Raw genomic sequence first — 27,970 nt, 5'->3', positions numbered from 1 at the left:
AATATAGAAAACATCAACTCCAGGTTTATTAACAAGCTCATGTCCCATCTGGTCCTCGGCCGCTCTCACCACTCAGTCTCTTCTCACTTGTGGCTCCAACCAGAGCGACCCGCAAGGACGGGTCGATGGGTGAGGGGGCTTCATCGGGCTGAGAGCCAGTGCCCCAAATGTCCTCTACAAACAGGAGTAGCCTCATCTCAGTTCTCCACCTCCTCGTCCTCTACCACCTCATCCTCCTCCATTTTCTCCTCCTCGTCCTCCTCTTCTCGACTCTTGTCTTGCTCGTCACCATCTGGCTTCTTGTCTTTGTCTTTCTTTTTCATCTCGGTGGCCTCTTTCTTTCCTTTCTGCTCCCGTCTGTAAGCTGTGGGAAAAAAAAAAAAAAAAAAAGGGGGGGCGGTAAATAACCTATCTGAAAGAAACTGCAACAGCATAGTATCAAACGGAAAGACAGCCCCCATAAAAAGCGCCATTCTTATTTATAGGCAGTGTCTGGTGCGGATCAGCCACATTTATGTGCACATACAACACAAGGGGGAGCTTAGCAAAAATTGATCCTTTTTTTGTAATCTCTGCATCCGCACATAACAGCTGTGTGTGACAGTCTAGTGGTCACTCAGGTACTGCAGCTCCCATTCACCAATAGGAGCTCAGAACGGTGAATACATGGTTTATGGAGCTGCAGACAAATGATCAATGGGGGTGCTGAACCACCAATCGGATATTAATCTTGTATATTAGACAAACCCATTAGGCCATGTTCAGTATTTTTTTTTAATCAAATATTTATTACAACAGATAACCATATTGTAATACAGTGACACAAACTCCAGACAGATACAAAATGTAATGTAAAAAGCAGATTAATACATTTTCCTTTTTTCACGTTCAGTATTTTACCTCAGTACCTGTAAGCCAAAACCAGGAATGAGTGAAAAATACAGAAGTGGTGACATGTTTCTATTATACTTTTCCTATGGTTGTCCTGGTTTTGGCTTACAAATACGGAGGTAAAATACTGACCAAATACTGAAAAACGTGGCCTTAAAAAGTTTCATTATTCCGAGAGAAGAACTGATTGCATTGTGCCCAGGATCTCCAGAAGCGTTCACTCACACTAGCATATAACAAAAAAAAAAAAAAAGGTCCCATTTTCATCCAGAAAGGTGGAATGATTTGTTCTTACTTGTCATCCGTATCCTTTTACAGGACCATTTACAGTTTCCTATTTTACAGATTTGTAATGTATCTGTAAATACAGTTGTTGCCAAAAGTATTGACACCCCTGCAATTCTGTCAGATAATACTCAGTTTCTTCCTGAAAATGATTGCAAACACATTCTTTGGTATTATCTTCATTTAATTTGTCTTAAATGAAAAAACACAAAAGAGAATGAAGCAAAAAGCAAAACATTGATCATTTCACACAAAACTCCAAAAATGGGCCAGACAAAAGTATTGGCACCCTCAGCCTAATACTTGGTTGCACAACCTTTAGCCAAAATAACTGCGACCAACCGCTTCCAGTAACCATCAATGAGTTTCTTACAATGCTCTGCTGGAATTTTAGACCATTCTTCTTTGGCAAACTGCTCCAGGTCCCTGATATTTGAAGGGTGCCTTCTCCAAACTGCCATTTTTAGATCTCTCCACAGGTGTTCTATGGGATTCAGGTCTGGACTCATTGCTGGCCACCTTAGAAGTCTTCAGTGCTTTCTCTCAAACCATTTTCTAGTGCTTTTTGAAGTGTGTTTTGGGTCATTGTCCTGCTGGAAGACCCATGACCTCTGAGGGAGACCCAGCTTTCTCACACTGGGCCCTACATTATGCTGCAAAATTTGTTGGTAGTCTTCAGACTTCATAATGCCATGCACACGGTCAAGCAGTCCAGTGCCAGAGGCAGCAAAGCAACCCCAAAACATCAGGGAACCTCCGCCATGTTTGACTGTAGGGACCGTTTTTTTCTTTGAATGCCTCTTTTTCTCCTGTAAACTCTATGTTGATGTCTTTGCCCAAAAAGCTCTACTTTTGTCTCATCTGACCAGAGAACATTCTTCCAAAACGTTTTAGGCTTTTTCAGGTAAGTTTTGGCAAACTCCAGCCTGGCTTTTTTATGTCTCGGGGTAAGTAGTGGGGTCTTCCTGGGTCTCCTACCATACAGTCCCTTTTCATTCAGATGCCGACGAATAGTACGGGTTGACAATGTTGTATCCCCGGACTGCAGGGCAGCTTGAAGTTGTTTGGATGTTAGTCGAGGTTCTTTATCCAACATCCGCACAATCTTGCGTTGAAATCTCTTGTCAATTTTTCTTTTCCGTCCACATCTAGGGAGGTTAGCCACAGTGCCATGGGCTTTAAACTTCTTGATGACACTGCGCACGGTAGACACAGGAACATTCAGGTCTTTGGAGATGGACTTGTAGCCTTGAGATTGCTCATGCTTCCTCACAATTTGGTTTCTCAAGTCCTCAGACAGTTCTTTGGTCTTCTTTCTTTTCTCCATGCTCAATGTGGTACACACAAGGACACAGGACAGAGGTTGAGTCAACTTTAATCCATGTCAACTGGCTGTAAGTGTGATTTAGTTATTGCCAACACCTGTTAGGTGCCACAGGTAAGTTACAGGTGCTGTTAATTACACAAATTAGAGAAGCATCACATGATTTTTCGAACAGTGCCAATACTTTTGTCCACCCTCTTCTTTGTTTGGTGTGGAATTATATCCAATTTGGCTTTAGGACAATTCTTTTTGTGTTTTTTCATTTAAGACAAATTAAATGAAGATAATAATACCAAACAATTTGTGTTTGCAATCATTTTCAGGAACAAACAGTATTATCTGACAAAATTGCAGGGGTGTCAATACTTTTGGCCACAACTGTATCAGATGCCATAGCGATGGTCCGAATGGCATCAGATTTTTCTCCCACGAGAATTCGTAATGAAATGATAGCTTGCTGAATACAGCGGAGAAAAAAAATAAAAAATACGCAGATCTGCACGGCCTCGCTAAATAACATTGGCCTGAGCACAATCAGATTTTTTTCTCACATTGCACTCGTCCATTTACACTCCAGTGTGGCTGAGCCCTACAAGAGGTTTTTTTGAAGCATAAAAAAAAAAGTTTTTCCAACAGAAAATGATCCCAATTTAGAAGACTGTTTTTTTTTACATTTCCTGAGCATTTTTTTTTTTTAGAAGTCTTTTTGATGGAATCCAAACTAGGTATTGTTCAATCAGGACATGCTTCCAAGAAGTGACCAGCTTTCGCCACACAAATGGCATTTTAAGCACTTAACCTTTCAAGGTGGTTTACACGTTAATGACCAGGACAATTTTGTCAATTCTGACCACTGTCACTATAATAACTCTGGAACGTTTTAATGGATCCCACTGATTCGGAGTCTGTTTTCTCGTGACATATTGTACATTATATGATTGTGGTAACATTTCTTCTATATGACTTGTGTTTTTGTAAAAAAAAAAAAAAAAAAAAAAATTGGCAAAAATTTTGCAACTTTCATGCTTTTAATTCTTATGCCCTTAGAGAGTCATGTGACACAAAATAGTTAACAAATAACATTTCCCACATGTCTATTTTACATCAGCATAATTTTAGAAACTAATTTTTTTTGTAGCCACAGATTTTACATTTTCACACAAGAAGTGGGTAAAAATGGCACCATAATTTGTCCCACAATTTCTACTGAACGTGGCAATACCCCATATGTGGCTGTACCGTGCTACTTAGTCATACGGAGAGACTCGGGGAGGCACGGAGCACAGATTTATCAGTTTGCAGACTCCATATACAGAACTTTAAGTGCTAGAAAAGCAGAATCCCCTCTCAAGTGACCCCATTTTGGAAACCATACCCCCCCCGCTTGGGGAATTTATGTACAGGTGTACTTTAGTGACGATTTTGACTCCATGGGAGTTATCCAGAAACAAGCAGCCATGAATGTTACTGAATGAAAATTGCAAACTGATGTTGTAGTGACCAGTACGTTGTAGAAAAATATTCAGTATTGAGAGTCCTCAGTGGTTGATACCTTTTAATGGCTAACTGAAAAGATGGTAACACATTGCAAGCTTTCAAGACTACTCAGGTCTCTTCATCAGGCTGTCAGTACTTTGTAGTGACTATTACCATATAGTGACAAGTACGTTATGCCCAGCCCGTGCTTCTGGAGACATGCACCTGTAAGTTAGACAGGCTCTCATCGCTACAGAAATGCCATAACTTTTAGGCGCTATATGTGGTTTAGGTACACTGTGGGGCGCAGAAGGGAGTGGGGCATTTGAATTTGCTGAATTTCTTCCAGGGAGCGAGGAGCCATTTAGCTTTTCCAGAGCCTTTGTGCTACCAGTAACGTGGAAGCCCCCTATATTTTTCCATTAACAGATGACAGATCTTAGTGAGGACTTGCTTTTTTTGTGGATTGAGTTGAAGCTTTTATTTGGAACATTTTACATAACGTTTCTGATTACATTTATCCGGAGCTCTATGCTAAGCACATACTTTGGGGTTTCTGTTATGAACAGGTCACCGAGGAGGATGGCAGGAATAGGATAGGCCACCAGGAAACCAGAAAGGTTGGTAACTTAGCGGATTGCAGACCCCTAATCCTAACAACACAACTAACAGTAGCCATGGAGCGTACCTACGATGCCCTAGACGCCTCGACACAGCCGTATAACTAACTAGGCCTAAAGCAGGAAATGTGAAATCTAAACTGCCCCGGAGTAGAACCCCAAAGATATAGATAGCCCCCAAACATATATTGTCGGTGAGACAAGATGAAGCACAAACGCAGGCAGAAAATAGACTGAGCAAATGATGGGGCCCCAACTGACTAGATAGGACAGGAAAGACACTGTCTGCAATCACGCAAAAACCCTAAAAAATCCAACACGACTAATGTACCAAAAAACACTGGAGGTCTCACGACCTCTTCCCCCCCCCCCCCCCCACTATATCAGCATTCTGGTATGAACTGGCAGCAAAGCAAAAGAGACTAATATAACAGGGGACTGAACAAACTGACACAAGCCGTAACACATGGAGCGGGGTCCCGCACTGCCCCCAGCAGGGGGCACGCTGAACCCTCACAACAAGCAGAAAGAGGCAAAACCAGATCAGTTGCAAAGGATTAGCAAATAAACAACTTAAATGAAAAATGCAGGATCAGAGCAGGAGACATCAGACCTCAGAATGCACAGGAAAACTAATCACCAGCAGGGATTGAAGGAAGCCTGCTGTCTTAAATACTCCAATCAGTAACCCCAGATCTCCAATCATCATCATCATCAGGTGGTAGACCTCTGTCAGTCCGGCCAGCTCCACTACCCACAGTAACTACCAGAGGGAGCCTTGACTCAGAGGTAAGAGAATTCACAACAGGTTTCCATCTAAATCTCTGAGTGAGGTGATTCAGATGAAACCTCCGTGGGATCAATTCACTACAATAAGGCAGCAGAGTTACTCTGGACTCAGTCTGGCCTCTGTTCAGCTGTGTACTTATTTTCAGACGTGCACAAAACTGTGGACGACAATCCTAAAAGACGGACACCACCGGATCACAGGTCAGACTGCGTGCACAGTGCCTCCATCTGCCTCATAGGGAATTTTCCACTAGGGGGTTCCATCTGAATCATGTATTTCAGAGATTTACATGGAAACCCTGGTGTAAAATCTCAACGCAGAGTGCAGAATAAATGTGCACCGAGCCTTACTGTGATCTTTTGGGAGGCAGAATTTGCTGATGATACAAAGCTAGGAGGGATAGCTAATACTAGAGGAGAGTTCAAAAAGATATAAATAAACTGGAGCAGTGGGCAGCAACTAACAGAATGGTTTTTAACAGGGAAAAATGCAAACTGCTACATCTGGGCAATAAAAATGATAAAAGCATACACAGAATGGGAGGAATAGGGCTAAGCAACAGCACATATGAAAAAGACTTGGGTATACTAATAGATCACAGACTGAACATGAGTCAACAGTGTGATGCAGCAGCAGCAAAATTGGCAAATACAATTCTGGGATGTATTAACAGAAGCATATAATCTAGATCACGTGAAGTCATTATGCCCCTCTACTCCTCTGGTCAGACCTCATCTGGAATACTGTGTCCAGTTTTGGGCACATTTTAAAAAGACATCAACAAACTGGAGCAAGTGGAGAGAAGCGCGACCTGTTATGAATGGGTCGCCGAGGAAAAAAAACAACACAAGCCAAGTCTCAGAAAACCAGAGAGGTTGGTAACTATGCAGACTGCAGATCCCTGATTCTAACCACGCAACTAGCAGCAGTCGTGAGCGTTCCTACGTTGGTCCTAGACGCTTCGTCACAACCGGAGAGCTAAATAAGCCTAAAGCAGGAAAAGAGGAAAACTACCCCAGAGCAGACCCCAAAGGAAAGACAGCCCCCCCACGTATTAACGGTGAAACAAGATGAAAACACATACAAAAGGCAGGAAAATAGACTGAGCAAACGAAGGGGCCAAACTAACTAGAAAGGACAGGAAAGGAAAGACACTGTCTGCAATCTGCCAAAAATAGTGTCCAAAACAACTGATAGCAAAATTAACCCTGAAGTCACTAGACTTCTCCCACTATATCAGCACTCTGAAATATTCTGAGACAGAGCAGAAAGAGGCCACTCTAATAAGGGACAAAAAAAAAAAAAAAAGCAAATTGGCAAATACAGATAAAGAGTGGAAATTCAGCACAGCCCAGCCCGGCTGGCTGACCACACAAAAAGCTGAATTGACCAACAAGAGCAAGTGTGAACATTAGCAAAAACAAACTTAACTTGAGAAGACTGGAACAGAGCTGAGTCCAAGACCTGAGAAGCAGACTGAATCACCAGCACCAGGATAGGGCGTCCAGTCTGATACTCCAGAGATCCAATCGTTATCCTCCTCAACAAGTGGCAGATCACTACCAATTAAACCAACCTCACTACCTCCTGTCACCACCAGAGGGACAACGGAAGGAGAACTCTCAACTGGTGGAGCAGAAAATGAGCTCATAACAGCGACCAGAATGGTGACCGGTCTGCAAACCATGTCCTATGAGGAACTGTTAAAGGATTTGTGAATGTTTAGCTTGCAAAAAAGAAGATTGAGAGGAGACTTAATAGCTGTCTACAAATATCTCAAGGGCTGCCACATTGTAGAAGGATCATCTTTATTCTCATTTGCACAAGGAAAGACTAGAAGCAATGGGATGAAACTGAATGGGAGGAGACACAGATTAGATATTAGAAAAAAACTTTTTTAGTTAGGGTGATTAATGAGTGGAACATGCTGAAACGAGAGGTGGTGAGTTCTCCTTCAATGGAAGTCTTCAAACAGAGGCTGGACAGACATCTGACTGGGATGATTTAGTGAATCCTGCTTTGAGCAGGGGGTTGGACCAGATGGCCCAGGAGGTCCCTTCCAACTCTACAATTTTATGATTCAAATGAACAGCGGGTTAAGATTTGGTTTTAATCATTTTTTTTACGCTGTTCCTCGTGCAGTATAAGTGATTAGACAACTTCATTCTTCGGGTCGGTGTGATTACACAGCGATACCAGATTGATACCAGTTTTTTGTGTTTGGCTGCTGTCACACACTAAAGGACTCTTTTTTTTCCCCCAAAACCTAGTTTTGGATCCCCACATTTAGACAGCTATAATTTTTCCATATTTTGTCCCACAGAGTCATGTGAGGGCTTGTTTTTGCTGGACGAGTTGACATTTTATATTGGTACCATTTTCAAGCACATGACATTTTTTGATCGCTTTCTATTCTGATTTTTGTGAGGCAGAATGAACAAAACCCAGCAATTCTGGAATTTTTTTTTTTACGTCATTCCGTGTGCGGTAAAATAGATAAATCAGTTTTATTCTTCAGGTCAGCACAATTACAGCGATACAACATTTATATATTTTTTTATGCTTTGGCTCTTTTAAAGAATAAAAACTTTTATAGAAAATATAATTATTTTTGTATCGCCTTATTCTGAGAGCTGTAACTTTTTAATTTTTCTGCTGATGGAGCTTTATGGAGGCTTATCTTTTGCAGGACACGATGACGTTTTTAGCGTTACCATGTTTATATTTGTCTTTTTTATCACGTTTTTTTTCCACTTTTTGCTCAACAGTATGATGACAAAGCATTGTTTTTTTTCACTTTTTTAATGGTGTTCACTAAAGGGGTTAACTAGTGGGACAGTTTTCCCAAGTTGTGTCGTTCCGGATGCGGCAATACCAAATATGTGTACTTTTATTGATTTTTTTTTTTTTCAGAAAAATATTTATTTATGGGTACAAAATATAATTTAATATATATATATTTTTTTTTTTTTTACATATTTCAGCATGATCAAGCAACTTTGCTAGCTCTGGAGACCCGGATGTCGTTATGACGACATCGGGTCGCCATGGCAATGATCGGGACCCCGCGATGACTTTGCGGGATCTCTGATCCCAAGGCAGGGGGACTTTCTTCCCGGATTCACAGTGTAAACATGCATGCAATTTCCGAACAAATGAATAAAGCACTCACTCATCAGGAGATTGGACTTTTAGACATGCATAATAAATATAGTCGACGGCGCAGCGCCTGGTGTAGACAGGACATGTGCTGCTAACATGCTGCTGTATGGAGACAGAACCACTGTATTAGCCATCGTTCTGACCCCATCACCACTTGTCGGCCTGTGGAAAGGAGCAAAGAACAACTTTATTACATTCAAATGGCGCTCATTACTGGCCTGATAGTGATACTCATCTCAGCAATTCCTTGCTGGTCCTGTGAAGGAGCTTTCCTAGTCTGGCTAGTCACAATGACTTAGCAACATACGATTGGCTGCAGTGGTCACATGTTATGTTGTAGCACTTACCTGTAGAGACCCCTAGAACCTGTGATTAGTGGCAGCGGTCACAAATTATAACTACAGCTCAGTAGACAGATTGGAGACATCGGCGGCATGAAACAGTGAGGGATTGGTGAGTAAAGGTGGTTGTTGGAATCAGCAACTCTCACCTTCCAGTGCCTCTTTTAATGGTGCAAGGAAACGCTGAAACTCCATCTCCTCCATGGCGGACATCACGTCAGTGACGTTCAGGGTCTTTCTCTTCCCCTTCATTGCAAAAGTATTGGCACTGTAAAAAAAAAACTATTAGAAAATTGAGCACGTGCTGATACCAAATCTGCTTTTATATTTTTCTTTACATTTTACTATTTAGTTTATGCTCTTACTGGCGAAAATGCTGTGGGGGGTTTTCTTCAGAGTCTACACCAAGATAAGCATTAGTAGTCTGTTCTGACTACTCGGTTTTTGTCACAGATTTAACGCTGCGTTTATTTTAATGTATTTGCATTGCAATTTCATGATTATCAGACTTCACGAACTTTCATCCACTTTGCTTAAACTATTAAAAAGCAGGAAAATAGTAGTATTTATGTAATGTGGGAGTGAGACTGCAAACATTGTTTTTTACATGTTTTAATATTTTGCAATAATTTATTTATGGGACTTGAACCTGCAGTCGCTTATACTATGTAGCTGACAATATCCGACGTGTCTCAGCTTCATGTGCTAACATGGCAGACACAGGGGCTTTATATGTAGGCTTCCAGGTGCCAGGGCAACCCATTAGCACCTCATGATTGCCTTGCCCAATTGGTCAATAGCTGACAGAATCTATGACTGCCCGGTTTGTCATCTATTAAATGCGGCTGTCGTGTTTGAGATTTAACCTGCTAAAATCTGTGGTGACATTCAGACGTCTGCTGTGTAGCACCTACACTTGCACAGCATGGAGCAGGCATCTATGTAGATGCCACGGTCGCCATAGACTGCAGCATGTCAGAGGTTAAACAATCTCTGATCCCAACCTATCAGAGGCTCCTGCTGATGACAGATTCAGGAGTGTACATGGTGCCAATTGTGTCTTCAGAAAGGAAGAGGACTAGAACTATAGCGATTCCTAGAAGTCAATATCGACATTGATTGTGCTAAAAGCATTACTGAATTATGACAGTTATCACACAAGGCGCACTCACCTAGACGTGGCATACAACACGAAGACGCTGGCAGCCCGGGAGATCGCGCTGCGCGCTTCCTTCGACAGATTAACCCCTTCTGGGAGCTGGAGAGAAAAAAAAAAAAAAAAATTGAAGAGGGATGAGGGGGAGACGCGGCGCAGGGAGGGGGAGACGTGCTGCGTACGGAAGGGAACGGGAGGCGCGGGGAGGTGGGGTGAGACTTACGGCTTCTTTAATGATCCGTGTGATGACGGCATTGGGCAGATTCAGGTCCTCCGGTCTCTCCGCCATCTTATCCGGCGATATCTACAGGAACAGACAACTTACTTATCTAACACATTTTCTTCTGATTCTCCTGTACAAGGTTTATTTCTTACAACCTTCAATTTTCGCTCTTATACAGCAAACAGCCATACAAAGATCGTCATTACTATCTCCACACTTACTCAGATTGATCAATGCTGCTACAAGTCTCAACATCTACAGAAGAAGGCGTGCTGGGAGCTGTAGTTCCTGAAAAAAGTCACCACAGTGCAGGTATAATTCGGTTCCCGCCAAGAGGAGCAAAGCGGCCTCCGTACACCACGTGGTTCTATAAGACACGCCCCTTCGAGGTCGAAAAATGCGTTTCACCTCATTGTCTCCTTCGTCACGTTATGCGTTCCACGCCTCAGCCAATCAGCATGAACGAGGCGGAGTATACAGAGAAGGCGTCTTGTGTTGCCATGGTGCCCAGGGTCCGGTAAGTTGTTAATGATTATTGAGGTTTTGTTGGGGTCCTCAGGAGTGTTTGAGGGGACATCATCTGTGCAGAGCTTGCTGGAGTTTGTAGTCCTAACGACAGACATTAACTCGCACCTGTTATGAGTCAATAAAGTTTTATAACTGCTTTCAGAATTGAGAAACTTTGTTTTACCAAAAGAAGTAACCAATCAGCGTTCAGCTTTTGTATATTAAACTGCTTTGGCAAAATGAAAGCCGCTTTCTGACTGGTAGCCACTATAGACAACAAGAAGAATTTTTTTTTACATACTGTGCCCTTCACTGCATCACATGGCATAGGCGACACTGTGTGCGCTGCGGTGCGGGCTCAGCTCCTGGCGCTGTGCAGATGATGGCGCTGTGTGTGTTTCAGGCCTCAGGCGTTGGAGCTGGATGAGACTGTGTGTAACAGAGCGGTGTGTCAGCACCCGCAGTGCTGGGTGACCCTGCGCAGGATAGAACAGGGCCATCCACGACTCCGGCCGCCCCCGTCTGTATCCAGACATCACCCCCGAGATGGCGGTATAGTATATACTGACACCCTGGAGTTACACTCTGTCTATCTGTCTGTTGCCATTCCTTCCTAATGTTTACTCCACAGGCGGACTCCCCACTCTAAGTGTGACCACCCTGCCGAGCGACCAGATCCTGCCAGATGGGGTACTGATAGAGGGGTACAGAGGAGGTGCCCCCGCTACGCCCAGCACCACCTCCTGCAGGTGAGTCCAGGAACAGCACTCGTCCATCCATATGTGCCCTCAAATCCACCTCCAGGGGCTTCTCCGTTTTCCATCCTACATCCATAGATGGAGTCGCCCCTCCACAGATTAATGGCTCGGGCTCATCTGGGAAGGATGTCTACAAGATTTTGCAGGCGTCCGTAGGGATTTTTGCCCCTTCATCCAGAAGAGCATTTGTGAGGTCAGACCCTGATGCTAGAGGAAAGGCTGGGTTCACAATCTCCATTGAACGTGTTGGATGGAGTTATTCCACCAAACTCCCCCTCCATGTCTGTATGGAGCGTGTGCACTGGGCACAGTCATGGGGAACACAAATGGGACTGCGAGACTGAAAGAGGAACTGGAATTCAGTGATTATGACGTGTGGCCCAGGACTTTTCTCCACATAATGTATATGTTGCTTTATGTTTTCCATCTTTGTGTTCTCAGTATGGAGAAGATCTTCTTCCCGGGTGTAAACTCTTTCAAGGAGATCATAGCACCTCCTCGAGCGTCTGGATCCTCCCTCTCCTACTGGAAGCCACAAAAGGTAAAAAGATGGCAGCACGTCTGCTTCTGACCATCCCCACGCTGTGACTTTCCCTCTGGTGATTGCTCAGGATCTAGGTAGTGATTACTACTACAAGCTACAACATGGGCACCAGTACATTACGGCCAATTGACAGGTTCATATTCTGGTGTTGCTTCTCTCCTGGAATGACTAGTAAATGGTGAACCCTACCAACAGTGTATTGTCTTTTTTAGATGGAGATCCTCCGTCCCTCCTTTCAGGATACAAGGAGCAGAGATGTGACCATGGTGTGGGTGCCTAATCCCCAGAACACCCCCCCAAAAACACAAGACAGGTGGGTAAGCAATGCCCTGCTATGGAGCTGTATGGAAAATTACTGCAATCACCCCCAGATCAACAGGATCTGAGCAGCATATAGGTAGATGGAAACAGATATTTGTCCATTTTTGTTTTAGAGAAAAACCTCTTAAAGTTTGGATCAAAGATTTGTCACTTACTGACCAACTGGGAGGAATGAAAAGAGAAATGCGAAATCCAGCACCAGTGAGTGACCACATGTGATAACCCTCTATACAATCCATACACTGCAACAGAAAGCATACTGCAAAACAGTGAGAGAGAAAAGTATACATAGGAGCAGTATTATAGTAGTCACATTCTTGTATATAAGGGGCAGTATTATAGTAGTTATATTCTTGTACATAGGGGCAGTATTATAGTAGTTATATTCTTGTACATAGGGGGCAGTATTATAGTAGTTATATTCTTGTACATAGGAGGCAGCATTATAGTAGTTATATTCTTGTACATAGGAGCAGTATTATAGTAGTTATATTCTTGTACATAGGAGCAGTATTATAGTAGTTATATTCTTGTACATAGGGGCAGTATTATAGTAGTTATATTCTTGTATATAGGGGCAGTATTATAGTAGTTATATTCTTGTACATAGGGGGCAGTATTATAGTAGTTATATTCTTGTACATAGGGGCAGTATTATAGTTGTTATATTCTTGTACATAGGGGCAGTATTATAGTAGTTATATTCTTGTACATCGGGGGCAGTATTATAGTAGTTATATTCTTGTACATAGGAGGCAGCATTATAGTAGTTATATTCTTGTACATAGGAGCAGTATTATAGTAGTTATATTCTTGTACATAGGGGCAGTATTATAGTAGTTATATTGTTGTACATAGGAGCAGTATTATAGCAGCTATATTCTTGTACATAGGGGCAGTATTATAGTAGTTATATTCTTGTACATAGGGGACAGTATTATAGTAGTTATATTCTTGTACATAGGAGCAGTGTTATAGTAGTTTACTATTTATTGCTTTGAGATTTTAATGTAACATTTTTGTAATATATGGTTGCCAGTTTTTAAATAAAAAGATCATTATAGTAGTTATATTCTTGTATATAGGGGCAGTATTATAGTAGTTATATTCTTGTACATAGGTTGTACATAGGGGCAGTGTTATAGTAGTTATATTCTTGCACACAGGGGGGCAGTATTATAGTAGTTGTATTGTTGTACACAGGGGGCAGTATTATAGTAGCTATATTCTTGTACATAGGAGCAGTATTATAGTAGTTATATTCTTGTACACGGGGCAGTATTATAGTAGTTATATTCTTGTACATAGAAGCAGTATTATACTACTCATATTCTTGTACATAGGGGGCAGTATTATAGTAGTTATATTCTTGTACATAGGGGGCAGTATTATAGTAGTTATATTCTTGTACATAGGAGCAGTGTTATAGTAGTTATATTCTTGTACATAGGGGCAGTATTATAGTAGTTATATTCTTGTACATAGGGGGCAGTATTATAGTAGTTATATTCTTGTACATAGGAGGCAGCATTATAGTAGTTATATTCTTGTACATAGGAGCAGTATTATAGTAGTTATATTCTTGTACATAGGGGCAGTATTATAGTAGTTATATTCTTGTATATAGGGGCAGTATTATAGTAGTTATATTCTTGTACATAGGGGCAGTATTATAGTTGTTATATTCTTGTACATAGGGGCAGTATTATAGCAGTTATATTCTTGTACATAGGAGGCAGCATTATAGTAGTTATATTCTTGTACATAGGGGGCAGTATTATAGTAGTTATATTCTTGTACATAGGAGGCAGCATTATAGTAGTTATATTCTTGTACATAGGGGGCAGTATTATAGTAGTTATATTCTTGTACATAGGAGCAGTGTTATAGTAGTTATATTCTTGTACATAGAAGCAGTATTATAGTAGTTATATTCTTGAACATAGGGGGCAGTATTATAGTAGTTATATTCTTGTACATAGGAGGCAGTATTATAGTAGTTATATTCTTGTACATAGGGGCAGTATTTTAGCACTTATATTTCTTTTTTCAGACCATAAATAAAAAAAAGAAGAATCCCACTAATGGTAGTTGTCCTCTCAAACGCACACTGGTTGGATCTTCACCATTGCCTCATACAAAGAACTTAATGGCGGCACAGTAGGACTATTTCATTACTTTCTTCTTTGATTGCTAAGTCCTTTCTCCTGATGAATGAACTGCCTATTCATTATTTGCTTGTCTTTTACCTTTCCACCTTAATACCTTACAGTTGCCTTTTCAAGGATGCACAAGAACAAACTGAGGAAGCTGTAAAGTGCCGTAGAAGACCACATGAGCAGTGGCCGGACATTGACTCCCCATCTTCTCCATCGCTTACTGGGATGATAGTGGAGAATCGGCGGGTCATCCTGCATGATGCCAGAGAGAAATGCCCAATTATAACCCACACTGGCCCAGTGTACAGAATGGACCAGCAGGTGGGCTTTACATTTATATAAATCTACTCTCGGTTTTGTAGTTGATCCTTTTCTCCCTGTTATCAGCTTTTTCACATCGATGTGAACTCTTTCAGCAGTCGGCAGCACTGAATAACATGAGTAACATGGAGATAGACTTAGACAGTATCACCAACCAGTATTACCTATGGAAGAAGTATATTCACCTTGGTGGTCCCAATCGCCGATTCAAACCTCCAGGTAAATTGGCATTTGTTCACTAGTTTATTTATCTAATGGTCGTCAGGCTACGTGTGTGGTATGTGATTGTAATAGCTAATAAATGTGTGAAGAGTGAGGTGTTGGACCCCAGAGAACTAGGGGACCCCAGTCACCATTCACGGTGGAGCGTAGGCTTCTTTTTTTGCAGTCACTCATTTATATTAATGGGAGATATAAAATGTTTCCTCATTTGCCATTAGACCCCATCTATCACACATAATACAGGTATCCAAAATTTACTCCCCAAATATTACTGTCCTTAAACATGCTGCAGTCCAGCATCCACATTATCCTTCCATGTAATGTGCAAATAATACTACCATATGGTGCCTATGTAAGACTTCTACCAGTGCTTATTCAATTCTTTTATTCAATGTCCATATAATAATGCTATACTGCACTTACATAATACTGTCATCCAATATCCATACAAAGCAGTCATCCAGAATTCATTGAATACTGCCATTCAGTACCAACAAAATACTGTCTAGCAACTTGCTTCAATTTAGCACCCACATATTACTCCCATAAGATGCCGACTTAACACTGCCATCAAGTGCTCATTTAATACCTTCATAATATGCCCATTTGATAATGCCATACTGTGCTTACATAATAGATCCATACATTGCTCACATACTTCTGCCATCCAATATCCGCAAAGTACATTGACCCAGAACTCACATAATACTGCCATGCTGTGCTTGCGTATTACTGTCTTACAGCTTGCTTCGATTCAGCATCCACATATTACCGCTTTGGGGTGCCGATGTAACTCTGCTATTATTGCTTAGTGATTCCATATTAAAGGGGGTGTCCATTCTACTTGGACAACCCCTTCTCATTCTCCATGTGTGCCCCCGTTAATATAAACACCTATATACACACACCCCTGTGCTAGCGCCGTTCCTGCGATGTCGGCACTCGCGGTCCCAGGACTGCCATGCGGTTGTTATGACACGTGGCACTCGGCGCCCAATCAGCGCTGGTGTCACTATCTGCACCTTCAAACGTAATGAACATCAGCAGGAAGTCCGGGCTGCGGCTGATCTCTCACTTCCGCTTGATGTTCGATTTGTCTGAAGACGGAGACAGGGCTCATGTGACGTAACAACCGCACGAGGGCAATGGGACCGTGAGTGCTGACACTGCTGGAATGACGTCAACACAGGAGATATAGTGAGTAGAGGTATTTTTATTTTAACGGGGACAAACATGAGAAATGAGAAGGGGTTGTCCACGTAGTGGACACCCCCTTTAATCATGGATACAAATGTAATGAAAGAAGATTGTTTTGTATAGTACCCCATGTGTTGTGATACTTTAGTTACATGCGGAGAGCAGATACTTATTATATGTATGCACTTTTTTCATTTTCAGATCGCAGACTGAGCAAAACAGGAAAATCATACAATTCACTGGCACCTGATCACCTCGGCCACATAGGACTGTTCCCTTACGACAGAGATTCTGCCCTCAGTTACTACAAGTCTCAAGCCTTAGTGACCCCCACAGGTGCTTACATACCGTTGCCATCTAATGCCTACATACAGTGGGGGAAATAAGTATTTGATCCCTTTCTGATTTTGTAAGTTTGCCCACTGATAAAGACATGAACAGTCTATAATTTTAACAGTAGGTTAATTTTAACATAGAGAGATAGAATATCACAAATAAAATCCAGAAAATCACTTTGTGTAAATGAAATAAATTTATTTGTATTTTGCAGTGAGAAATAAGTATTTGATCCCTCTGGCAAACATGACAATACTTGGTGGTAAAACCCTTGTTGGCAAGCACAGCAGTCAGACGGTTTTTGTAGTTGATGATGAGTTTTGCGCACATGTCAGGAGGATTTTGGTCCACTCCTCTTTGCAGATCATCTCTAAATCATTAAGATTTTGAGGTTGTCGCTTGGCAACTTGGAGCTTCAACTCCCTCCATAAGTTTTCTATGGGATAAAGGTATGGAGACTGACTAGGCCACACCATGACCTTAATGTGCTTCTTTTTGAGCCACTCCTTTGTTGCCTTGGCTGTATGTTTTGGGTCATTGTCTTGCTGGAAGACTCAGCCATGACCCATTTTTAATGTCCTGGCGGAGGGAAGGAGGTTGTCACTCAGGATTTTATGGTACATGGCTCCATCCATTCTCCTATTGATGCGGTGACGTAATCCTGTGCCCTTAGCAAAGAAACACACCCAAAACAAAATGTTTCCACCTCCATGTTTGACAGTGGGGACGGTGTTCTTTGGGTCATATACAAAAGTAATTCACTGCACTCAACAAAAAGGGGTACTTTGCAATTAAATTGTGAATTTATTCACAGTGTCCAATCCAATAAAAATGTGCCAACACAAGAATTTGTACAAAATACCCGACGTTTCGATCCTCCCGGATCTTATTCATGGGGTACATTGGAAAGGATGACAGATCCCCTCACGGTGATCAATCAAAAATTGCTGTCCACCTGTGGGGTCCTCCGTGTAATCTGAGGGGTAGAGACGGCGCTTCCGCGCCCTGTCCTGTCCCCTCAGATTCTCCTAAATCCCCCAGGTGGATAACAGTATGTGACTGCCACCCTAACTCTACTCCTCATACCCTACACGGAGGACCCCACTGGTGGACAGCAATTTTTGATTGCCGCCTTCACTGTACTTCTTATACCCTGTACGTAGGATCCCACAGGCAGGCTGCACTATGTGATAGCCCCCACAACCTGAGGCTAAAATACTCCACTTATAAGGACCACCTATGGGTTTTTCTGTCTAGCAGGATTAATACAACTGTAAGCAAACATACCAGTGCCTTTGACCACCGTGAGGGGATCTGTCATCCTTCCCAATGTGCCTTAAGTCCGTTATTCTATGTACTAAGTGTACCCCATGAATAAGGTCCGGGAGGATCGAAACGTCGGGTATTTTGTACAAATTCTGGTGTTGGCACATTTTTATTGGATTGGACACTCTGAATAAATTCACAATTTAATTGTAAAGTACCTCTTTTTGTTGAGTGCAGTGAATTACTGTATTTTTCGCTTTGTAAGACGCACTTTTTTTCCCCCAAATTTGGGGGGAAAATAGGGGTGCGTCTTACAATGCAAACATACGTTTTTTGGGCTGCCGCTGCGGGTGTCCGTTACTTGCCGCCACTGCGCTGGGTCCTCCGGGTGCTGCCGCCGCCGCGCTGGGTCCCTCAGGTGCTGCTGCTGCCGCGCTGTGTCCCCCGGTGCCTGCCGCCGCCACCGGGCTCTGTCCCGTGCTGCGTGGGGGGCTTTGCCGTTCCATCCATGCCTGCGCGGTGGCTTGCTTCCTGGAAAATGGCCGCCGCGCAAGCGCAGATGGAGCTCTCGGCACTGAAATCTCGGGAGCAGCACCCGAGGGACCCAGTGCGGCGGCGGCAGCACCCAGAGGACAGAGTGGGTGACAGCAACCCGGGGACAGACCAGTAAGCAATAAGACGCCTGGATTATAAGAAGCACCACCATTTTATTAAAAAACGTTTTTTCCTATTTTTCTCCTCAAAATTTGGGGTGCGTCTTATAATCCGGAGCATCTTATAAAGCAAAAAATACGGTACTTTTGTATTTGTATTTGAGGCCCTCGTTGGTCCAATACTCTGAGTGCGCACCATACTAGCTCTGGCTTCTTTGGGTCATAGGCAGCATTCTCTTCCCCCAAACATGGCAAGTTGAGTTAATGGCAAAGAGCTCAGTTTTTGTCTCATGTGACCACAGCACCTTCTCCCAATCACTCGCAGAATCATCCAATTGTTCATTGGCAAACTTCAGACAGGCCTGCACATGTTCCTTCTTGAGCAGGAGGACCTTGTGGGCAATGCAGGATTTCAAACCAGTTCGGCGTAATGCGTTACCAATGGTTTTCTTAGTGACTGTGGTCCCAGCTGCTTTAAGATCATTAACAGTTTCCTCCATGTAGTTTTAAGCTGATCGCTCACATTCCTCATGCCCCAGATCGATGTCGATTGACAGTCATTTTGTATTTCTTCCATTTTCTTACTATTGCACCAACAGTTGTCTCCTTTTCACTCAACATCTTACTTATGGTTTTGTAGCCCATTCCAGCTTTGTGCAGGTTTATGATCTTGTCCCTGACATCCTTATAAAGCTCTTTGGTCTTACCCATGTTGTAGAGGTTAGAGTCTGACTGATTATGTCTGTGGACAGGAGTCTTTTATAAAGGTGACTATGTAAGACAGCTGTCTTTAATGTAGATAATGAGTTGATTAAGAGCGTCTAACTGGTCTGTAGGAGCCAGAACGCTTAATGGTTGGTAGGGGATCAAATACTTATTTCTCACTGCAAAATGCAAATACATTTATACAATGTGATTTTCTGGATTTTATTTTTGATAGTCTATCTCTCAATGTTAAAATTAACCTACCCTTACAATTATAGACTGTTCATGTCTTTGTCAGTGGGCAAACTTACAAAATCAGCAAGGGATCAAATACTTATTTCCCCCACTGTAAGACTGTCATTCAGTGCCCACATACAGTAAGACTACCATCTAGTCACCCTATACCACTGCCATCCAGTGCCCACATAACATACTACCAATTAGTGCCATCTAGGGCAAGCACAATACTTCCATCCGGTGGCCTCATAATACCGCCATACAATGGTCATATAGCACTGCCATACAAATGGCCTTCACCATGACCACACTGACTGGTTGCCATGTACTCCATGTATGGGCCGGATGTTGCAATCATTCTGTCATGTCCTCCGCAGGGTCTTTGGTTTGCGACACAACAAGGTCACAAGACTCTGAGAGCAGAAATTCTGCTTCTCTAGCCGGATTTTCGCAGAGGTCGTGGACAGATGAAGAATCTTCTAAAGCCGTGAGTGGCTGGACATGATGATGTAGGCCATAGACATTAGTCATTTGGCAGTAAATTCAGGAAATTTACTTTGCATCTGCTGATTATCTGATGTTCATGGCTTCTCTAAAAGGTGGAGAATTTTTGAAGGGCTTTCGGATTCTTCTGTATTCGTCATTGACCTTGTCATTCTATTAGCCAGCAGATATGAATGCCAGAAAGCAAGCCCAACAGGAAATCGCAGGGGAGAGAAATAAAGAGATGCAGCAAACAGAGCCGCCACAGGCCATGAGTATCGCTCCAGAACGTCCAGGTCAGTCAACAGTTAGGCCTAGTTAGACTGCGTTAATGCAGTCCGTTCAACGCATAGCGTTGACAGGCTGCGTTAACGCTACTGCCTTTAGTGATTACGTTATGCTTCATCTGCGTTAGCAGTGACGGATCCTCGGAAGCTGCAGACCGCGTCCGAGGGTCCGTCGCAGAATGACAGCACATTGCTAACGCATGCCGCTTATGGCATGCGTTAGCGATGCGCTCGTCTATCTCAGGGTTACCGCATCCGTTACATAGCGTTAATGCCGCTGTGTAACGGATGCGTTAAACGCAGAGCATTAACGCTATGTGAACCCAGCCTTACTGTAGTGAAATCACACACAATACTGCAATACTGAGATCACATAATACTGCTGTGCATAGCTCACATAATACTGCCATATAGTGTTCACGTATTACTGTAGCGCAATGCTCATATAATACAGCGATACAATGCTCACGCAATACTGAGATCACATAACACTGCCATATATTGCTCACATAATACAACCATACAGTGCTCACATAATACTGCAGCACAATGCTTTTATAATATTGTCACATGCTTGGTGCTTGGTTAACACTGCCATCAAGTGAGATACTGTCCATATAATGCTAACATACAGTGCTCACATAATACTGCCATCCAATAGCCACATAATACAGTCATTCAAAACCCACATAATACTGCAACTCAGTGCCCCCATAATACTGTCATCCAGAATATAAAACTGTCATGTGGTGCATGTTTAACATTGCCAGTAAGTACCCATTTAATACATACAGTGCCCACATAATATGGCCATTGAGAGCCCAAATATTGAACCATGCCTACATAGTACTGCAGCATTGTGCCTACATATTATTGCATACTGCAATCAGAATCCACGTAATACTTCAAATCGGTTCCTACTGAACACTGCTGAGTGCTCATATAATACCTTTATACAGTGCCACATAACACAGTCTTTCAGCATGCTGCAATGTGGCACCCACATAATACTGCCATATAGTGCCTTGGTTAGTCCAATCTCTGTTGTTCCTGACTGAGATGGAAGTATCAGCTGATGGGGCTCCAGGAATGCTCGGCTCTCTCTGGGGCCCCACTATCTGTGGCCTGGTCCCCTGTGATTTCTCTCAATACACCCTGTGTCCATGGGACATTTTTTGTTTTTCTGTGCACAGATCAAGAAAAGAAAGATGTCCCTGGAGACGACAAATCCACAAGGGCTAAAACATCACCTGATGCTGCCGAATCTACAGCCAAAAGTACTGATGTCCATGAAAATGCAGAGCAGAGAACGTCGTCCCCACAACCCAATCCGCCTCCCCCCACCCCAATGTATTAGGGTGCTGGAGCGCCTTAGTACGCCATGTGATGGCTCAGGGTAATACCGCCATACTCAAGCAACGCTGAACATAGTGCCGACAGATACAGCAGATATTGCTGGTGTACAGTCTCTATATCAGTGGTCTCCAGCTGTTGAAAAAAAACCTACTACCCCCAGCATGCTAGGCGTTGTAGTTATACACCAGCTAAAAAGCCACAGCTGCAGATCATTGCTCCATGACTCACTAGGTTTATAGACATTTCTTATGATGAACACCAGGGGGCAGCACGGCATGAGATTATAACATGTAGCAGCAAAAAGGGACATGATACATTGAGAAAAGGCGGTCCGCCCCTTATAACTTCCCCACTAACCCAGATCGTCTGTAGTGCCAACGTATCTCTCAAATAGGCATACACCCTTAAAGGGGTTGTGCCACGTTAGCACGGATCCACAGGAAAGTAGGGAAGTCGGTAACATTCTGATATGTGGGAAGGAAGAGCACCCCCACCGATCCTAAGAACTGGGGGCCCCCATGCAATGGAGATAGCCGCCTGTCAGTGATGACTAGAGGAAAGCTGGGTGGCATTATATGCGGGCACCCTCTGTCATATTGGTCGCGTTAATCTTGTCAAGGAGACCGGAAATAAATCCTGATTTTCCTGAACTCCACATCACCTTTCTGTAATTATTACACCTGCCTATTACCGGCTGCTGGCCGACCTGAGACGTGAATCCCTTCATAATCACCCGCTGTGCCAACATGTCTGCCAGGGAGTGCTGACTGCAGAGGAAGCAATTTGCCTACGCACAAGGGACTTCCTCCAGGGGATTCTAAGGCACCTGCCGCCACTCACAGCCCCTTCTTGTGGCCGTCCGTGTACGACTGTCAGGAGGCGTCCCACCAGCCGTCAGACCCCCTCAGCGAGACATCACAGATTCATATCGTACATTATCACTTGTCATTTTACATGAAATAATATGAGTGATTCCACCAGTGCCGGACAGTATGGATGACGCTCTTCTTGGTCCGGCGGGCCGCCGTCCTATCACATAGGTATATGCAATGTATCTGTCACATACCGCACGGTGTGGGCAACTACTGTCTAAAATGTGCAGTGGAAAAACCAGATTCTGTGCCGTCACCTCTACCACCCCCATTATTATTTATTATTATAGCGCCATTTATTCCATGGCGCTTTACAACCCCATCATCCAATATAAAGAACCACTGACATTAGAGTCATCCACAGACAATATCCAAACTGTGGCTCCCCAGCCCCTGGCTCACCACACCACCCAGCATGGTGATCTCCACTCAAATGAACAGGGCTAAACTGCGACACCAGACACAACCCGTGATCACATGGGGCCTCGTTACTGAGCAGCGGAGCTGTATGCCAATGGCGATTCCAATGTTAGCAGAGGATAGTACTGCTGGTGGAGGGCTCAGGTGTCATGTCGCAGGGCCCCTACAAAGCGGCCGAAAGATGCTAAAATTACACACCACTGCCAGAAACAAATCTACCAACTCACATTCCCCCCTCTGATAGCAACGCAACCGAGCCAGCTCTGCTTATCCTCACGGACCCCAGATCAGAACAACGGGACCCTGTACTGCACCACATAGTACATAACACAAGTATCACTGCTCTGCACCCCAAGTGCCAGAATCTTACACCCCGACTATCAGCGTCATTATCCTGCACTCCGAGTGTCAGCGTCATATCCTGTACCCCGAGTGTCAGCATCATTATCCTGTACCCCGAGTGTCAGCGTCATTATCCTGTACCCCGAGTGTCAGCATCATTATCCTGTACCCCGAGTGTCAGCATCATTATCCTGTACCCCGAGTGTCAGCGTCATTATCCTGTACCCAGAACCCAGAGTGTCAGCATCATTATCCTGTACCCCGAGTGTCAGCGTCATTATCCTGTACCCAGAGTGTCAGCATCATTATCCTGTACCCCGAGTGTCAGCATCATTATCCTGTACCCCGAGTGTCAGCGTCATTATCCTGTACCCAGAGTGTCAGCATCATTATCCTGTACCCCGAGTGTCAGCATCATTATCCTGTACCCAGAGTGTCAGCATCATTATCCTGTACCCAGAGTGTCAGCGTCATTATCCTGTACCCAGAGTGTCAGCGTCATTATCCTGTACCCCGAGTGTCAGCGTCATTATCCTGTACCCCGAGTGTCAGCGTCATTATCCTGTACCCCGAGTGTCAGCGTCATCATCCTGTACCCAGAGTGTCAGCGTCATTATCCTGTACCCCGAGTGTCAGCGTCATTATCCTGTACCCCGAGTGTCAGCGTCATTATCCTGTACCCCGAGTGTCAGTGTCATTATCCTGTACCCCGACTGTCAGCGTCATTATCCTGCACCCCGAGTGTCAGCATCATATCCTGTACCCCGAGTGTCAGCGTCATTATCCTGTACCCCGAGTGTCAGCGTCATTATTCTGTACCCCGAGTGTCAGCGTCATCATCCTGTACCCCGAGTGTCAGCGTCATCATCCTGTATCCCGAGTGTCAGCGTCATCATCCTGTACCCCGAGTGTCAGCGTCATCATCCTGTACCCCGAGTGTCAGCGTCATCATCCTGTATCCCGAGTGTCAGCGTCATTATCCTGTACCCCGAGTGTCAGCGTCATTATCCTGTACCCCGAGTGTCAGCGTCATTATCCTGTACCCCGAGTGTCAGCGTCATTATCCTGTACCCCGAGTGTCAGCGTCATCATCCTGTACCCCGAGTGTCAGCGTCATCATCCTGTATCCCGAGTGTCAGCGTCATTATCCTGTATCCCGAGTGTCAGCGTCATTATCCTGTACCCCGAGTGTCAGCGTCATTATCCTGTACCCCGAGTGTCAGCGTCATTATCCTGTACCCCGAGTGTCAGCGTCATTATCCTGTACCCCGAGTGTCAGCGTCATTATCCTGTACCCCGAGTGTCAGCGTCATTATCCTGTACCCCGAGTGTCAGCGTCATCATCCTGTACCCCGAGTGTCAGCGTCATCATCCTGTATCCCGAGTGTCAGCGTCATTATCCTGTACCCCGAGTGTCAGCGTCATTATCCTGTACCCCGAGTGTCAGCGTCATTATCCTGTACCCCAAGTATCAGCGTCATTATCCTGTACCCCAAGTATCAGCGTCAGTATCCTGTACCCTGAGTCTGAGTGTCATTGTGTCCCCTGTGTACGTGTTCATCAGCTGTACACAGCAGTAACATGGATGTTGGGGGTGGTGGATGCGGTGTGCCCATTACTGTAATGTAGATGTGATGTGCTCATGTAACGCTGGATGTTGGCAGCATATACATTCAGCAGTGCCCGCCGTCACAGATTCCTTGCCGCTCTGCAGTGAGGTCTAGGAGGCTTGGGCTGGCAGCCAGCACTCGATACGCTGAGGTCACACTTGTCAGGCTGGCAGGGCTCGGCAGGGTGTGTCTCGCTGCAGCACCCATCAGGCTGTAGGCTCCAGAGATGTAATCTGGGTCAGCAGCAGTACCTGGTACATTGACCGCAGGCAGCTCAGGTACCCAGACACATAAGATGAGCTGCTCTCAGAGGGTGGACGGACCCTGTCATGGCTGGGCCCTTCTCTCTCAGTGCCCTATTGGTTGTCCTTCACACAGTTTCCAGCAGGCGGTGCTTTTCTCTCAAAGTGCAAAGTAAAGACATCTAATGTGAATGATGGATCCATCAACAGCAACTTGACAGTGGTTTCCTGGGATCACAGAAGACCTCTGGCTGATCATTTACCATGCATTTTGCCAGGATGCTGCGTCTGCAGGCTCATCCCAGATCTGTCAGCAGCTGCTTGACTATGATTTCCATGTAGAAGATACAAATAGGCTACAATTTTACATATTTGTCAACTCTCCTGAAACGTCCCAATGACCCATGGAGACCTTTCCCTACAATTCTAGTAATTTTGCACCACAGAGACGTATTTAAAGGTGCAGGAAGGGGTTAGTTTTAATATAAGGGACAATATGTATTTTGTAACTCATCTAGATTTCCTTTCACTTCTAACAAAGCAATAGTACTGCAGGGGCGGAGCACAACACAGAAAGCTCCAATGACATTCCCTGTGTCATGCCACGCCCCCGCAGACACTGCACTGGGCACTTTTTTTTGCATTTGTAGTTTTCCAAGTATATATTTTGGCAGCCAATCGGAAGCTGCGGCTGCTGCAGGCATTATTTCCTTCTCATACTATTAATACCGACATGTGATAAGCGAGAGCAAAGAAAAGAGGAACTCTGCTCAAATTTGCAGGTATGCAAAGATTTCTACCTCAATGTCCTCAATGTATTCAAATAACTGGAGAACACAAAGATGTCACACAGGAAGATAGCGGTAATCTTGCGGAACCAAGAGCAATGCGGTTCACAATCCTCATATTATACCAAGTCGGAGGATCTGCTGTCTTGTGATATGGATAAAGCTAGTATACTCTAGGCATCTCCTGAATATAATGATACATGTACAGCTGGTACCTGGGCATCTCCTGAATATAATGATACATGTACAGCTGGTACCTGGGCATCTCCTGTATATAATTATATATGTACAGCTGGTATAACCTGGGCATCTCCTGAATATAATTATATATGTACAGCTGGTATAACCTGGGAATCTCCTGTATATAAGTATACACGTACAGTCGGTATAACCTGGGCATCTCCTGTATATAATTATATACGTACAGCTGGTATAACCTGGGCATCTCCTGTATATAATTATATATGTACAGCTGGTATAACCTGGGCATCTCCTGTATATAATTATATATGTACAGCTGGTATAACCTGGGCATCTACTGTATATAATTATATATGTACAGCTGGTATAACCTGGGCATCTCCTGAATATAATTATATATGTACAGCTGGTATAACCTGGGCATATCCTGTATATAATTATATATGTACAGCTGGTATAACCTGGGCATCTCCTGTATAAAATTATATACAGTATGTACAGCTGGTACAACCTGAGCATCTCCTGTATATAATTATATATGTACAGCTGGTACAACCTGGACATCTCCTGTATATAATTATATATGTACAGCTGGTATAACCTGGGCATCTCCTGTATATAATTATATATGTACAGCTGGTATAACCTGGGCATCTCCTGAATATAATGATATATGTACAGCTGGTATAACCTGGGCATATCCTGTATATAATTATATATGTACAGCCGGTATAACCTGGGAATCTCCTGTATATAAGTATACACGTACAGTCGGTAGAACCTGGGCATCTCCTGTATATAATTATATATGTACAGCTGGTATAACCTGGGCATCTCCTGTATATAATTATATATGTACAGCTGGTATAACCTGGGCATCTACTGTATATAATTATATATGTACAGCTGGTATAACCTGGGCATCTCCTGAATATAATGATATATGTACAGCTGGTATAACCTGGTCATATCCTGTATATAATTATATATGTACAGCTGGTATAACCTGGGCATCTCCTGTATAAAATTATATATGTACAGCTGGTACAACCTGAGCATCTCCTGTATATAATTATATATGTACAGCTGGTACAACCTGGACATCTCCTGTATATAATTATATATGTACAGCTGGTATAACCTGGGCATCTCCTGTATATAATTATATATGTACAGCTGGTATAACCTGGGCATCTCCTGTATAAAATTATATATGTACAGCTGGTATAACCTGGGCTTCTCCTGTATATAATTATATATGTACAGCTGGTATAACCTGGACATCTCCTGTATATAATTATATATGTACAGCTGGTATAACATGGGCATATCCTGTATAAAATTATATATGTACAGCTGGTATAACATGGGCATATCCTGTATAAAATTATATATGTACAGCTGTTATAACCTGGGCATCTCCTGTATATAATTATATATGTACAGCTGGTACAACCTGGGCATCTACTGTATATAATTATATGTGTACAGCTGGTATAACCTGGACATCTCTTGTATATAATTATATATGTACAGCTGGTATAACCTGGGCATCTCCTGTATAAAATTATATATGTACAGCAGGTATAACCTGGGCATCTACTGTATATAATTATATATGTACAGCTGGTATAACCTGGACATCTCCTGTATATAATTATACACGTACAGTCGGTATAACCTCGGCATCTCCTGTATATAATTATATATGTACAGCTGGTATAACCTGGGTATCTCCTGTATAGAATTATATATGTACAGCTGGTATAACCTGGGAATCTCTTGAATATAATTATATATGTAGAGCTGGTATAACCTGGGCATCTCCTGAATATAATGGTATATGTACAGCTGGTACCTGGGCATCTCCTGTAT

General features: G+C 43.4%; 2 protein-coding genes across 3 annotated transcripts; one reads left to right on the top strand and one right to left on the bottom strand.

Moving 5' to 3' along the window:
* Window positions 1-4: 4 nt before the first annotated feature.
* Window positions 5-10,626, bottom strand: POLE3 (DNA polymerase epsilon 3, accessory subunit). The gene is made up of 5 exons (XM_073558284.1): window positions 10,490-10,626; window positions 10,269-10,349; window positions 10,062-10,147; window positions 9,039-9,157; window positions 5-364 (listed from the first exon to the last, which is right to left on the bottom strand). The coding sequence occupies exons 2-5, from the start codon at window positions 10,332-10,334 to the stop codon at window positions 198-200; spliced, it is 438 nt and encodes a 145-aa protein (XP_073414385.1). The 5' UTR covers window positions 10,335-10,349; window positions 10,490-10,626; the 3' UTR covers window positions 5-197.
* CUNH9orf43 (chromosome unknown C9orf43 homolog) lies at window positions 10,502-22,754 on the top strand. 2 transcript variants are annotated; one of them, XM_073558283.1, is made up of 13 exons: window positions 10,502-10,785; window positions 11,179-11,327; window positions 11,407-11,524; window positions 11,975-12,074; window positions 12,290-12,390; window positions 12,512-12,599; window positions 14,452-14,558; window positions 14,671-14,878; window positions 14,977-15,097; window positions 16,499-16,633; window positions 19,872-19,981; window positions 20,159-20,273; window positions 21,458-22,754. In XM_073558283.1, the coding sequence occupies exons 1-13, from the start codon at window positions 10,502-10,504 to the stop codon at window positions 21,619-21,621; spliced, it is 1,800 nt and encodes a 599-aa protein (XP_073414384.1). In that variant the 3' UTR covers window positions 21,622-22,754. The 2 variants fall into 2 exon arrangements, with proteins under 2 accessions (XP_073414384.1, XP_073414383.1); XM_073558282.1 differs by having other exon boundaries at window positions 14,974-15,097.
* The last annotated feature ends 5,216 nt before the right edge of the window (window positions 22,755-27,970 follow it).

The sequence above is a fragment of the Dendrobates tinctorius genome, unplaced genomic scaffold, assembly GCF_039654945.1.
Source record: "Dendrobates tinctorius isolate UK_male_01 unplaced genomic scaffold, ASM3965494v1 ptg000013l, whole genome shotgun sequence".
Classification (NCBI taxonomy): domain Eukaryota; kingdom Metazoa; phylum Chordata; class Amphibia; order Anura; family Dendrobatidae; genus Dendrobates; species Dendrobates tinctorius.
The sequence above is the reverse complement of the archived record's forward strand: the minus strand, read 5'-3'. Positions and strand labels throughout refer to the sequence as shown.